At 34.1% G+C, this 14,757-nt stretch overlaps 4 protein-coding genes across 4 annotated transcripts; 3 read left to right on the top strand and 1 right to left on the bottom strand.

Moving 5' to 3' along the window:
* The first annotated feature begins 528 nt into the window (after positions 1–528).
* Positions 529–1,737, top strand: LOC111421401 (GILT-like protein 1). The gene is made up of 3 exons (XM_023054542.2): positions 529–771; positions 1,083–1,220; positions 1,277–1,737. The coding sequence occupies exons 1-3, from the start codon at positions 712–714 to the stop codon at positions 1,667–1,669; spliced, it is 591 nt and encodes a 196-aa protein (XP_022910310.2). The 5' UTR covers positions 529–711; the 3' UTR covers positions 1,670–1,737.
* Positions 1,738–1,988: 251 nt separating this feature from the next.
* Positions 1,989–2,783, top strand: LOC111421400 (GILT-like protein 1). Its single transcript, XM_023054541.2, has 3 exons — positions 1,989–2,104; positions 2,157–2,297; positions 2,347–2,783. Exons 1-3 carry the CDS (start codon positions 2,054–2,056, stop codon positions 2,761–2,763), a joined length of 609 nt encoding a protein of 202 aa, XP_022910309.2. The 5' UTR covers positions 1,989–2,053; the 3' UTR covers positions 2,764–2,783.
* On the bottom strand, positions 2,760–3,979 carry LOC111421399 (mitochondrial ribosomal protein L46). Its single transcript, XM_023054540.2, has 5 exons — positions 3,863–3,979; positions 3,633–3,810; positions 3,307–3,577; positions 3,121–3,255; positions 2,760–3,066 (listed from the first exon to the last, which is right to left on the bottom strand). The coding sequence occupies exons 1-5, from the start codon at positions 3,912–3,914 to the stop codon at positions 2,920–2,922; spliced, it is 783 nt and encodes a 260-aa protein (XP_022910308.1). The 5' UTR covers positions 3,915–3,979; the 3' UTR covers positions 2,760–2,919.
* A 400-nt stretch (positions 3,980–4,379) lies between these two features.
* On the top strand, positions 4,380–6,422 carry LOC111421396 (venom allergen 3-like). Its single transcript, XM_071195192.1, has 6 exons — positions 4,380–4,507; positions 4,569–5,073; positions 5,313–5,462; positions 5,522–5,741; positions 5,959–6,233; positions 6,338–6,422. Exons 2-5 carry the CDS (start codon positions 4,735–4,737, stop codon positions 6,222–6,224), a joined length of 975 nt encoding a protein of 324 aa, XP_071051293.1. The 5' UTR covers positions 4,380–4,507; positions 4,569–4,734; the 3' UTR covers positions 6,225–6,233; positions 6,338–6,422.
* Positions 6,423–14,757: the final 8,335 nt, after the last annotated feature.

A 14,757-nucleotide genomic window follows, 5' to 3' on the forward strand; every position in this document is an offset into this window, starting at 1 on the left:
CGATCTTGATAAGAATCAAAAATGCTTTAATTTGATACCAAACATGATATATTTGGGTTAAAAAAATAAAAAAGTTAGAAACTGTCAAATGTCAAATAACCGTCATTTTTCTTCGCTAAAAATTAAGATATCTCGATAATGGTTGGAGATAAATAAGTCGAGTTTGGGTTCGTTTTAAAGGATTTTTAATTATCTATCGATTAATATTAAAAAAAGAACAGCTTTACAACTAAAAAAAAATATGCTTTGGTATTTAACTCTTTCTTGGTTTCCGTGATTGCTTATTTCGATCTCAAAGTACTTGAAATGCTAAACTTGTTCAATATTCTAGACTTTATATTTTTATGTATTAATAAGCTTTGGTCAACAGTATTTTTCTTCGTATTTGAACAACCTAGCCACTATTACTCGTTAGCTCCATCCAGGTCCTTCATTTATCTGTAAGTTTAGATAAATGAAGAATTACCTAGACAATTACTGTTGTCTACCAACAAGATTAGAACAACTTCCCTATCTTAACTTAATTTGGAGAAGACGGATTCATTTGCGCACGATTCCACCTGACTTCGACCACTTCATAAAATCCACTCAAAACGATAAGCTAAACACACTCCTCAACAAAACCTTTTTTTATAACAATCAGATCATTGTAAAAAAAACACTCAAAGTGTAACTTTACCATAAATATTAAATAAATTTAAAATCAGAATCATGATTAAATTACTTTTCTTTGGTGTTCTTTTCACCGCAACGATTGCGCTTTCTTCTCAGGTGAGTTAATTTTTCTTTTTTTTTGGGATTTTTCGATTTGTTTTACAACTTTTTTCAATAGTTAAGAGGTAGTTCAATAGGTAATCAAAAAGATTTTCATTATATGATTTATTTAATGCTATGGTGTAATCTATTTAGAAAATAAATGTTTTAGTTATCTGATGCTATTTTAACGACACTTAAAAGATAAGCTAAATTACTTTAAAACTGTCTTGTTATTTACCCATAAGCATAGATTTACCTCATTAAAAAAAATCCTAACTAACAAATTCGTTTTAATTCGAATCATTTTAATCGACTCATTCTTCTAGGAACCCCTTAAAGTCTCCATTTTCTATGAGGCACTTTGTCCGGATAGCATCAGTTTCATCGCCCAACAGTTTGCACCAAATTACGATACTTTAGCCGAGAAAATAACTGTTGATTTTCTCCCTTATGGTTTAGGTTCAGTGAGTAATCACCACTTTACTATAAATTAAAATTAAATCAAATTTTAATTTTTTAGCATGAATTGATTAATGGTGTATGGCACTTTCAATGCCAACACGGTGAAAATGAATGTTACGGAAATATGATGCAAGCTTGCGGATTAAATGAAACCAACGACCAAGCCATAAAAGCTAAATTTATTATTTGCGTTATGTCTGCAAGCAACCCTGCGAGTACTGCTTTAATGGAGGAATGTGCTATTGCAAGCGGAATTAGTTGGAATAATATGGTGGAGTGTTCTAAGAATGGTGTTGGGGCGACACTTTTGGCTGCTTATGGTGATCGGACTCACGCCGTTGAACCATGGATGACTTTTGTTCCAACTATTATTTATAACGATGTTTACGATGCCGATAAACAAGATAAGTCGTTAGTTGATTTCTTGAATACTGTGTTAAACCAATTATAAATAAAATAAGAAAGGGCAAACACTTTTAATGCCGTATTTGAGATATTAATAAAACTTTAATATTGCAATTTGAATTTAAAAAATACTCCTATTTTGTAGCTTACTTTCCTCAGCAATTATTTCTCGTTGATTGAGAAACCCATCTTTATAGATAAATAATCAGTTCAAATAAATTAGCACTTTAGGTATTCCCCTCAATAATTTAAAAGAATATATCCAAATTTATCTTTACTGTTTGTATACATACATAAATAGATGATTGTCAAATCCATGACAAAATACCAAAAAATTGACCTTTAGTGTCAAGATAATCTTTCAATCGTTAATTATAAATCTTTGTTTGGGTTAGTTCTCTTTCAATTTTCATAAATCTTCCACATTAACATGTTCTTATTAACATTATTCTTGGTTTTAATCCCACAAACTATATCACAGGTAAATTTGATTTACACCAACAACATTTTCATTTAATTTCTTAACGTTTTAGACACCTCGTTTAAAAATGTCGATTTATTACGAATCTTTATGCAGCGATAGCGTAAATTTCATCAAAAATCAACTCGCCCCAAATTACGATGCAATCAAAAAAGACGTCGATTTCGATTTAATCCCATTTGGAAAAGCCACGGTAAATCAAATGATTCAACAAAAAATTATTTTAATATTTCCAATCGTAGCATAGTAAGAAATTGGATGACGATTGGACGTTTTTGTGTCAACACGGTCCTCAAGAATGTAATGGAAATATGTTACAAGCGTGCGGATTAAAATTCGCCGCGAATCAAGACGACAAAATTAATTTTGTAAACTGTGTCATGTCCGCAAAAAATCCTTCAGCAAAAACGACAACGAAAAAATGCGCCGAATCTAATGGTATTTCATGGGATGATTTACATAATTGTTACAATAGTAAAGTAGGAAGGGAATTATTAGCGCGAAACGGCGATAAAACTTATAACGTTCAACCTTCAATAAATTTTATTCCAACAATCATTTTTGATAATAAATACGATTATTATCTTCAAAATCGGGCGATGTACGATTTAAAAGGAACTGTAAAGGGTTTGGTTGATGATTTAAATAGGATAAATTAAAAATATAAAAAATTTTTTTATTTGAGTTTAAATAATCTTTTATTACTCAACCCTTCAAGAATATTGTAAGATTATTTAAAAAATTAATTAAATGTCAAAATGTATGCAACCAAACATACATCTTTAAATTAATTATCACTTTTAATTTTAAATAAATTAATTTTCATCTATTAAAAATTGTGATAACCTCTCATAATAACCATTATGTAACTCATTTTTTAATTCATTTCTATCCAGCCACTTGTAATCGGAAATTTGCTTATTAATATTTCCGTTTGTGTATCGACCAAAATAAAAGAAAATCTTAAACATTTTAATTCATCATTATCTTTCCTCTAAATTATTTTTAAAACTTACCTTAGCACCCACACAACTTTGTTTTTCTTTTAGGTTCCCTGGATATTTATATTTGTAAACCCCGCAAGGTGCGTTACCGTGAATTTGAACTTTAAAATCACCTCCGAAAGTTTCTTTAATTACCCTATCGGCAGCCTAAAATATATCATTACATAAAAATTAATTTCATTTTATTATTATGACAACCTGTCGCATATTTTCACCATCCTTCCTAAGACCTTGTGGTAACAAATAATGATCTTTATTACCAATTTTTTGTTTCATAACAAACACTAAATGTTTATCAAGTTTTCTATTTAACGATTTAACATTATTTTTCTTATCACACTCGGTGATTTTTTCAGCTACTTTAAATCTTTTTAATTCCTCTCTACTAGCATCGAAAAAATCTTGGGCAGTTTGTTTTAACGCCATATCAACATCACCATCACCTTTTTTAAGCTGCTCCGCTTGTATCCTATTAAGAAATTTAATAATTACAAAAATTTACTTCATTTTACTGTCTAACTTACAAATCTTGTTCGTGTCTTATTTCATGATTGGATTTATGACTCCTTTCCAATTCGACTTTATCCAAGTACTTTTTAAAGTTTTCTTGTAAACCCGTCGATGGCGGAGCTAACGTTGGCCGTCTTTCGATGCAGACAGCCGAGATAAGATCCCATTTTTGAGAAGTTAAAGTTGAGGACTCTAAATTTTTAGATTATAACCTTCATTTGATGTTACTTTAAAACAAATTTACCTCTAATTGATGTTTTTGTTAAACGAAATACTTGAAAAGAGTTTCTTAACATTTTTATAACAAAATAAAAATGATTTAAATAATTCTTATTTTGAGGTTATGTTAGAATTGAGGTTAAGTTTCAAGTTTAAAAATATTTTTAAATAACATTATATTTAATTTATGTAATAATTAAATTCGTCTTTACGAATTCGAATTGTTTTAAGAATACAAAGAAATTTTAATATTTCAAGTTTTAATTTTGATTTTATTTAAAAAATATTATTGCGCCATCTAATGGTGTAAAATTGAAATAAATTAAATTTATTTTTTCTTTTGTATTTGAAGCAATATAAATTTATATTATCGTAGAAATGAATTATGTATCATTTTTTTTATAAAATTTACTAAACAAAGTTTAATTTATATTCATTTGATAATATATTTGAAATTATTATAATAGACACCTATTGACATAATATAGAACTAAATTGACAGTATTGACTTAAATTTCAACTTTCAAGAATCATTTCCAGAACATTTCAATTTTTTCTCTGATTTATTCCTTAATCTTTATTAAAACACATTTAAAATAGAAATTTAATCATGTACTTTAGACTTGTACGTTGTGTTTGAAGAAAAAATTTAATATGGGGAATTCCTAAGGTATTACAAAAAATAATTCTAATTTGATCAATTTTGATGTAAAAGTGATTGATTTTTTAAGAATTTTCTGGAAATTTGGAATTAATAAAGTTTGAAAATCTGTTCGCACTCGCTGCGCACACTTGGTTTTCCTCAGGGGCGCCGCTTATCGACCGACAACACGTTGCGTCAGTCTTCCGTGGAAGCCCTCGCGAACGGGATGCTGGATCCCGGAAAATTTCGGTGCCATGTCCTTCTGTCCGGCGGCCTCGAACAGCCTTTCGTTGGGGGGCGTCTCAGACTGCCCCCTTTCCGCTACTTCAACTAGTAGAGTCCCCGTTAGTCGGCGACTTTTAAGCGCTTCCATACAACAGGAGCCCCAATTCGCCGTCCTTCCATCGGCCTCCGTTTATCAACCGAGCAGAAAACGCGAAGAGGCACATGCTTTACAAAATTTACGAAGACGCGTGCAATCTTTAAGAATTGTTCACGCTAAAACAGGGAGTGAAACTGCGAAATCAAATAATGGGAATGATGGGGAATTGCAACAGGAGGAGCTTGACAATCGTCCGCAACTTTTACATAAGGTTTATTAATTAGATATTTAACTTATAAATGAATGTTTAAAGTTTATTACTTTTTAATGGAAAATGTGTATATTAAGGGGTTAAAATTGCTTTTTGCGGTCAATTATTGCCACGAACTTTGCGTGCTTAACGTGTTCATTAACATATATGGCTGGTTGGAAGTGTAAAAGTTAATCTGTGGCAATAAATTAACTTAATCGTTTTATTTTATTCCACTTTAAATTTTATTTCTTTTTCAGATTCTTTCTAACCGTCCAGTTAGCATGGTTTTAGACATTTCTGATTTGCGAACAGCTTGGAAAGACAGCGATTTTATTACAGATTGTCTTTGTTGGCACAATGTGTACCGACAAAGACACACATCTCCAGCACTTTCAATGTCTTCTGAAGTAAATAACTAATATTTGTTATACCAAAAATTCTTTGTAACAATTTTTTTAATTTTTAGTTGTGTCATTTAGCACAAACTTGGGCAAATCATTTGGCTCATACGAATCGTTTTTATTACCGTAATGATAAAGATATTGGTCAGAATTTATTCTGTAGGCCATCGACTCCGCTTCAAAACGACGTTTCCGGTACGGAAGTTGCTTCGTATTGGTATAGTGCCGTGAGACAGTACGATTACGGAAAGGAACCCGATGTTTTGCACGCCAATGTAAATGCGGGTGAGTTCTTAATTTAAAACTAAGAACTGTACGCACGCAAGAACTGTCAAAACGTGTAACCCGCACCCTCTTGCTTTTTGAATATGCATAGCGTGCGAACCTTCAACTTTGGCTTGTATTTGAAAATTGATTTTCTTTAATCAACTTTTTTTTAACTCTTTCAATCACATCTAAATACACAAAAAATCACAATTTGATTTATTTTTTTTATTTTTAGGACACTTTACACAGTTAGTTTGGAGAAGTTCAAAATATTTTGGCGTTGGAAAAGCGAGATCGAGATCGGGAAAAGTGGTAGTGGTGGCGCATTACGCCCCAGTTGGAAACATATCAGGTGCTTATAAATATAACGTTTTGCCTCCGGTTGACGAATATCCGGCTTTGCCCGCCCCTCAAAAGCCGAGATTAATCCTATCGACGGGAAGCACGGAAACGGATTCAAGCGAAAATACGACGACAACGAGTAGTAGTTGTAAGAGATAGCAATGAAAAGTTAGTACAAAAGAAAATTGTAAATTAATAAGAAGGAAAAAGAAGAAATGAAGGAGAAAAAACGTAATTAGAAGAAAATTCTTCTTTAACTTTGTATTTTTTAGGATTATAAGTCACTCAATTTTTAAATTTTTGGGAAATTTTCAATGAAGATTTTTTTATCACGTTCGCTACCGACGCACAGTGGAGTATTTGACCCAAATTGTCGATCAAAATTATTATATTAGTGATAAATTATTGTCATCAAAAGCAAAGCTTATTGAAATTGGGTTGGTAATTATCTAAAAATGGAAAAATGAAACAAAAATATTTAATAGGTAATTAATAATTTTATTAGTATTTTTTATGTAGTAAAAAAGTAATTAATATATTGTATTTTTTTAATAAGACGAAAATTAAGTCGCATCTCGCTCTTCTTCATCTGACTCTTCGTCACCTTCGCTAGTTTCATCTTTGTCCTCCGCATCCCATGGAAGTAACATTTTAATTGTCTCCGGCCTGAACGGTTTTGACTTTTTAATAGATTTAGGTCTACTGCAGCTTAAAAATGGATCTGATGTTAACAAAAGGCGATTCATGACATCCAGGTTGCACTGGACCCGGCAAAATTTAAGTGAATATTTTTCCCTGTACTGACGGAAATGTTTATTTCTGCTCTCTGCCGCCTCTTCTGATAGAGCTCCTATAGGCAACAGTGCTTTTTCTATTACTGTTGGGCCATGTATCAAAATTTTATGGAGGGTTGGTGACATGGGGTACCAGTAATACAACTGGATGTAGAGCTTAGCCGTATATCGACAGTACTCTGAAAATTTATTTACGTCAATTTTATGACCACTGGATATTACTTCCAGAATTGTAGCCAATCTTTCAATGAGGGTTTGGTCGATTCCTGTTATACTTGCCGAGGTTTCTACGTTAGAGAAGAATCTTCCATCGTTGCTGTTGCCGTAGTTGGCTTTAGGTACGTCAACGATTTGGCCAAGTTCTTTTCTAAACTTTTCTTGAATAATTTGCTTCCGTTCTTTTATAATATTCTTTTCTGATTCTGTTCTTGTTTGCCACTTTTTTATTGTAATTTTATACGAAATCGACAATCCAAACTCCAAGTTTTCTGAGTTTATAGGTGCTTTTTCAGATTTTTCCAAATCATTGAAATCTTTTGACGTAAGCGTACATTTGTAACATCACATGGTCGAGCCTGTATTGGTAGCGGCATTACAGACTTTACCATCTACCATGGTAAATAACATTTTATGGTTGACCGTCACTTCTTTGTCTCCGATATTATTTTCGGTTGTACTTAAATGTTTTATCTGCTCTTTGTGATAATTAATTTCCTCATTTGTCACATCTTTCGATTCCCTGATAAATCTGATTCTCATTGGTCGGCAAAAACGTGGTGAGGAGGGTTTTGCCAAATTACTTTCTTATTTTTCTTACAAATAAGGTGAAGAGGTACTAGTGACGACTGGAAAATGTTGGAATCGGAATCGCTGCTATTTGAAAATGTTTGTTTGAATTGTGCTTGTTGAGAGCCATCACAACCCCATTTATACGTCAGCTCCAAGGATGCCAATTCTTTTCGTGTGAGAGATATCAAAACTTCTTCTAGGTAAATAATTAATCGCTTTGCAGTATGATCTGCTAATGCTTGTAATTTAATTTCCGCACACGTTTCAGTAACACGATAAGCATTCGAGTCTGGATAACAATCTTGTTTTGCTCTCTGTAGAAGTGAATAAGAGGGATATAGTTTTCTTGAGCTTTCTCTAATAATTTCATATTGTTTTCGTGTCAATGAAGCTTCTACAAACATAGATAACGCTTGTGTTGGTGTTAACTTTTCGGGCTCAGACGTCTCACTCTTTCTAAAAGCTTTCTTATATTTATTACCACGTGGCGGCGATGACATGATGTCCTTTACCACTTGTGCTCCACTCACATTTCCAAATTTTCGAAGAGCCATTTGACCAGCAAACAAGAGAGCTTCAGCTTCATTCTCCTTCCTCAAAAATGTTGTTTTGCGACGTTTACTGCAATCGCTTAAATCTTCAAAAGCGCTTTCCGAACGACCACCTATATTCGACATACATTTCTGCGTTATTTTAACAGTCCCTTGCAACCAATTACGATTTTTTTCTAAGAACGCTTTTTCTGTACGATTAGCAGCTTGCCATTTAGTTGCTTTTCCTTATCCGCGAACGTTCGCCGTTTTATGATGTTTCTTTCCACTATATCCAATTTCTTCGCAAAATCTCTACCATTACATTGTTTTGTAAGATTATATATGCCTTCTCGAGTCAAGACATTGAAACCAACATAATCTAAAACGAGGAACAGCTTAGAATAGTAAAGGGCGTACCAAAAATAAGTATGTCTTGCCTACATACTATTAGTTTAATTTATTTTTTTTTAATATTTTAGGCAGTTTCTGGCAGTAGTTGTTTATAATATAGTAGAGTAAATTCTTCAAACAAAAAAATGTGAAAATAAATAAAATCGGGAAGAGCCTGGAAATAAAACAAAAACTCTTCGTAATATAGAAGAAAAACAAAAATAAATACTAAACATGCACAAATAGAATAAATAAAAAATAACTAAGACTATAGAATTAAACTTGAAAAAGTACTTGATTCTATTTATACATACCTGGGTCTGTAACATCCATTACAAAAATTTTCACTGCTCACTGTACAATATCGCTTATTGGTCATGAGATTATTTGTCTCACTCGGAGTTCTTTTGTTCCAACTTTAATATATTTCGTCGAGACAGATGCGCGCCATTTTCGAGGAAAATTGATGGTGGTGGCGTTCTTGTTGCAGTGAGGAGTCATTTTCAGGCATCATTGTTGCAGAGTTTCAGCTCGGGTGCGGAGGATCTGTGGGTTGAAGTTAAGTGCGCGGCTAGGCGTTTACTCCTGTGTTGTGTGTATCTGCCACCTGGCGAGTTAGAACCTTTGATCATGTTTCTACAGAAATTGATACTTATCAGGGACTCTGTCCCTGAAAATACCACTTTAGTTATTACAGGTGATTTCAACTTGCCCTCAATCTCGTTGCGGCGGCGGGCGGAGTCAGGGATTCTTGAACCCGCTGGTGAAGCCGGTGCTCGTGCCAGACAATTTGTAGAGGCTTTTGAATATTGCAACTTATTTCAATTTAACCATTTATACAATGAAAACTTTAGAATACTTGATCTCATTTTGTGTAACATTGACACTGTACGGGAAATTAAATGTTGTCCGGATCCGTTGGTTAAGCCGGATCGTCATCACCCCGCCATTGAATTTGTTGTTGTCAACGTTCAATTGCGTTGTTTTCATGATGGTCCTTCAATTAAATATTTTTATAACAAAGCTGACTATGTAGCGATTAACGATGCTCTTTGCGCGATCGACTGGTCGGAACGATTTGATGGTCGTGGGATTGAGGAAGTTGTTAGAGCCTTCTATGATGCGGTTAACGATCTCGTCAGCACTCATGTTCCGCATAAACCCGTGTCTAAATGTCGTTTTCCACCATGGTATTCTCCATCCACAGTAAGAGTCATTCGTGAGAAACTTAAAGCTCATCGTAATTGGAAGAGGTTTAGCAACAATAACTATTATTTGTCTTTTACTATTCTCCGTAAACGTTCTAAAGTTTTGATTAAATCTGACTATCAGAAGTACTTGCGCTCGGTCCAAGAAAATTTGATTGAGCGCCCTGATCATTTGTGGTCTTTCGTTAAAAATAGGAGGGGTGGATGTGCCGGTATTCCCACTCACATGAGGCTTGGTAATGAGGTCGCGGATAATATCCTTGATGTGTGTTCTCTGTTTTCACGTTATTTTAATGAGGCATTTGTCGGCGCTACCATTGCTAACCGGACTGGTTCAGCCGGTATTCTCCCGTGGTTTACTGAGGAAAATGTGTTGTTCGTTCTTAATGAAGTCGATCCTAAAGCTGGAGCTGGTCCTGATAATTTACCTGGTAACTTTATTAGACACTGCGCGAATGGTCTATCTAAACCGCTATTTTTAATCTTTTCCTTGTCCTTACGTATTGGTTCCTTTCCTGGTGAGTGGAAGAGGGGATTTGTGCTGCCGGTTTTTAAGTCCGGTGACAGGGGTGACGTCTCTAAATACCGCCCGATTACTATCTTGTCATTGGTTTCGAAAGTTTTTGAAAAAATCATATATTCTTATTTACTTTACCTCTTGAAACCTAGCCTGATTACGGAACAACATGGTTTTTTACCGGGTAAATCGGTGGAAACTAACCTAGTTTATTATACTAATTTTATTCATAATTCCCTCAATTGTTCCAATCAGGTCGATGCGGTTTACACCGATTTTAGTAAAGCCTTTGACAAGATAGATCATAATATTCTGATGCAGAAATTAAGTACCTTTAATGTACCGCAAGGTCTTTTGACATGGTTGGGATCGTACGTAACGGGTCGTTGTCAGGCGGTGAGGATTGGTGGGGTTACATCCTCATATAACCCTGTCACATCGGGTGTTCCGCAGGGTTGGCCCTATCCTCTTTGTGGCGTATATTAATGACATTTCTTCTTGCTTTAAACATGCAAAATTCCTGTTGTATGCGGATGATTGCAAAATATTTTCTAACATTACAAACAAATGTGATTCCGAAAATCTTCAGGAGGATCTAGACCGGTTCCAGCTTTACTGCGCTGATAACGGCCTGTTCCTGAACTATGATAAGTGTTCTAAAATTACTTTCACACGTAAACGTTATCCACTAAACAATTCGTATACAGGTGTCCCAGACCACCCGTACCAGCCAATTTATTCGGAAACGGTGAGTCCTAGAGAGTTGAAATAAAAAATTCGTCAACTAAAGCAGACACTCTCCTTCTAGATAGTGTGTTACGACCGACCAACAACATCCGGAAGTGGGTGCAATTGAGTAGTACTTTAATATTTTATATGTAAAGAGGGGTCAATTACGATATCATCGTAAAGAACTCTTCAATAGAAATCTCTTTCGCTTGAAAAAAATTTTTATATTGCTAATCGTTTTCGAAATAATAAACCCTAATTGTTGGTACTTTTTACCGGTGTTATTTAAGTTGACAAATAGATGTCGCTATTCGTCGTTTTGAAAAATCGTGTAATTTAGAAATGGCTGGTTAATAACAAGAAATTGTTTTTACTCAAGGACAGTAGAATTAGATTCTACTGTCCTTGGTTTTTACTAACAAAATGAATAAAATAACAAGGAGTTTTTTTTACCACAGAAGGATATTACAAAACACTAAATAATAAAACTTAATAAATTAAAGTAAAAATACCAGTTCTTATTAAACAAATGAATAAAATAACTATGGAAAGGAATTATTTGGACGACAAAACGACACAAAACGCTCAATCTAATAAAAAATTAACAAAATCAAGATAACAAAGATTATAAATGTTCAAATTGTCTACCATTTTGAGCAACACATTTTTCAAGCCGGAGCCTTACACTATCTACTGCATTTAAAATTTCTCTTGCACTTAAATTCTGACACGCTTCTTGAATTCTGTTCTTCATTTCTTCCTTTGTTGTTGGTCGATGTTTATAAACTAAATTCTTAAGTCGACCCCAAAGATAGAAATCAAGAGGGGTGAAATCGGGTGATCGTGCTGGCCACGCCACACAACCTCCTCTTCCAATCCATCGCCCAGGGAATTTTTGGTCACAAATCGCACGAGATACCGCAGCATAATGTGCTGGGCAGCCATCTTGTTGTAGCCACAATCTCCTCCTTATTGCTAGTGGAATGTCACCCAACAAATCATGCTGCAATGTGCCAGCAAGAAATTCCGCATACCTGCGACCATTGAGAGTGCCATCAAAATAAAAGGGCCCAATTATGGTGTCGCCCAAAATCCCGCACCACACATTTAGAGACCACAGATTTTGATTGTTCATTTCAACCATCCAATGGGGGTTAACTTCTGACCAGTAGTGGGCATTGTGCAGGTTTAACTGCCCATTACTTTTAAATGTCGCTTCATCTGTCCAAAGGATATTCCGATGAAAAAATTGAGTTTGGCCTAATAACCAATTACAAAATTGTAATCGGTTATTAAAATCTTGATCTCTTAATTCTTGGCAAAGATTTACATGATAAGCGTAAAATTTATTTTCTTTTAATATCCGTTGGACTGAGCCATATCACGGACGGATAAATGAGGGTATAACTCAACACCGGCTATTACCTCCGCTGTTCGATTGTCTTGCACGGTTCTTTTTATTCTGTGTCTGATGTTGTGATTAGGACGAACTACCCCAAATCGCTTAACTCTACAAGCAAGACGACTGAAGACATGACGACTTTGCTGTGGTCGGTAAGGAAAGAGCTCGGCATACAATCTTTCGGCAGCCCGAAAATTTTGTCTGCATTCCCCCAATAACATCAACATGTCATACGCTTCTTCATTGTTGAAAGGCATGTTGATGTTTAAATAAAATTCTAATTAGTTGTTCAAGATAAATACGAAGAATTGATAACTGCTAGTTTCACAAAGTTGACGTTCTGTCAATAACAATTAAATAATTTTATTTTTTTTTTATAATTTTTAATTTATTAAGTTTTATTATTTAGTGTTTTGTAATATTCTTCTGTGGTAAAAAAACTCCTTGTTATTTTATTCATTTTGTTAGTAAAAACAATTTCTTGTTATTAACCAGCCATTTCTAAATTACATGATTTTTCAAAACGACGAATAGCGACATCTATTTGTCAACTTAAATAACACCGGTAAAAAGTACCAACAATTAGGGTGGATTATTTCGAAAACGATTAGCAATATAAAAATTTTTTTCAAGCAAAAGAGATTTCTATTGAAGAGTTCTTTACGATGATATCGTAATTGACCCCTCTTTACATATAAAATATTAAAGTACTACTCAATTGCACCCATTGACCACATTAATGATCTTGGCGTTTTATTGGACAGCAGGCTGATGTTCAATTTACATGTGGACTTTACTATTGCCAAGGCTCTAAAGCGGTTGGGTTTTGTGATTAGGACCTGCCGTATGTTCACAAATATTCAATGTATCAAATCTCTTTATATGGCGTTAGTGGTTAGTGTTCTTAGCTACGCCTCTACTGTCTGGAACCCTCATTATACTATTCACATTAACCGCATTGAATCCGTACATCTGAAGTTCTTGAGGTATTTAGCTCACAAAACATTTTTATCTTACGGTGATTATCTTTTGCGTTGCAGAGCTCTAGGGTTCCAGACATTAAAGCAAAGGAGGCTGTGCTACGATTTATTATTCTTGTTTAAAGTAGTTAACAATCTTTTCAATTCCTCGGAATTGGTAAGAGAATTATGTTTTTATGTACCGTCATATCAAACACGTGGTGAATATTTGTTTAGAATTAGTAAATCCTTGTCTTCTGCACATCTTTACTCTCCTCTTGTGAGCTTGATGAATGCGCATGACTCTTGCTGTAGGAACATCGACATCTTCAATGTGTCTTTGGCTGTTTTCAAGCGTTTCTTGCGGGGCGTGGGTGTGGAGAGATCGTTATTACTCCGTTAATGAATATTTTTATTTATATAATATTGTAACAATAATTTTGTATATGCGTTCTGATTTTTTGTTTTTTTTTGTTGGAGTGTTACTTTTGATTTTGTTTTCTTTTTGATTTAGAATATTATTTTTTGTTGTACTCTTAAGTTTTTTGTTATTAATTTTTAGCTGAGTATCTTGTGGATGCTTAGTTGGGGGTCAACCCTGTATGCATCCCGAATGTAATAAATAAAATAAAAATAAAATACACAAAAGCACCTTTCACCGTCGATTTAATATGATAATTTGGTGAAATACGTGCATACACCAAAGAGCGCAAATGACAACTGATTACGCAGTGTAGGGCAACCAGACACCAATAAAGAATGCGGAAAATTGTTTCCTAAACACTTGGTCACGTTAAGTGACAGCAGCCGCCTTAATTTCTGTGAATCTGTATTTCCGACTTTTAATCATGTTTCTATGTGAAATACGCCACTGTGCGACGTCCAGTTTACTGGACGCGTTTGCTAATGCATTTAATTGGTGCTTTAGTATTATAGTATTTTCTCATGTTTGAAATACGAATACGGGGAATGCATGTGCATTTATTAGTATACCCAGTTCTTGTTCTTTACTGCTGTGTTTAGTTAGTTGTAGTCGTATTTCTTGTCAAAGTAGCTCAATAACACTTTTTTCATACATACAGTGTGACCCGTTTGAAAGCGGAACACCCTCGTAAAATTTGTATTTATTATCCGATTTCGATAATTTTTTTTTTTAATTGTAGAGTGTAAAAAACTGTATCGTAGGACAAAGAGTGATATTTTTCTTAAAAAAAACAAGGCCTACTATTTCACTTTTTAAGTGCTAAAAATGAAGAAATCATATTAGGAAATTTTTTACAAAAAATCTGAGTACACCACTGCATTAAGCGCCTTTTGAAATGGGCATATACCAAATCTCATCAAAAATGGTTACAAATCAACACCGTTACA

Source organism: Onthophagus taurus, chromosome 3, assembly GCF_036711975.1.
Source record: "Onthophagus taurus isolate NC chromosome 3, IU_Otau_3.0, whole genome shotgun sequence".
NCBI classification, from domain to species: Eukaryota; Metazoa; Arthropoda; class Insecta; order Coleoptera; family Scarabaeidae; genus Onthophagus; species Onthophagus taurus.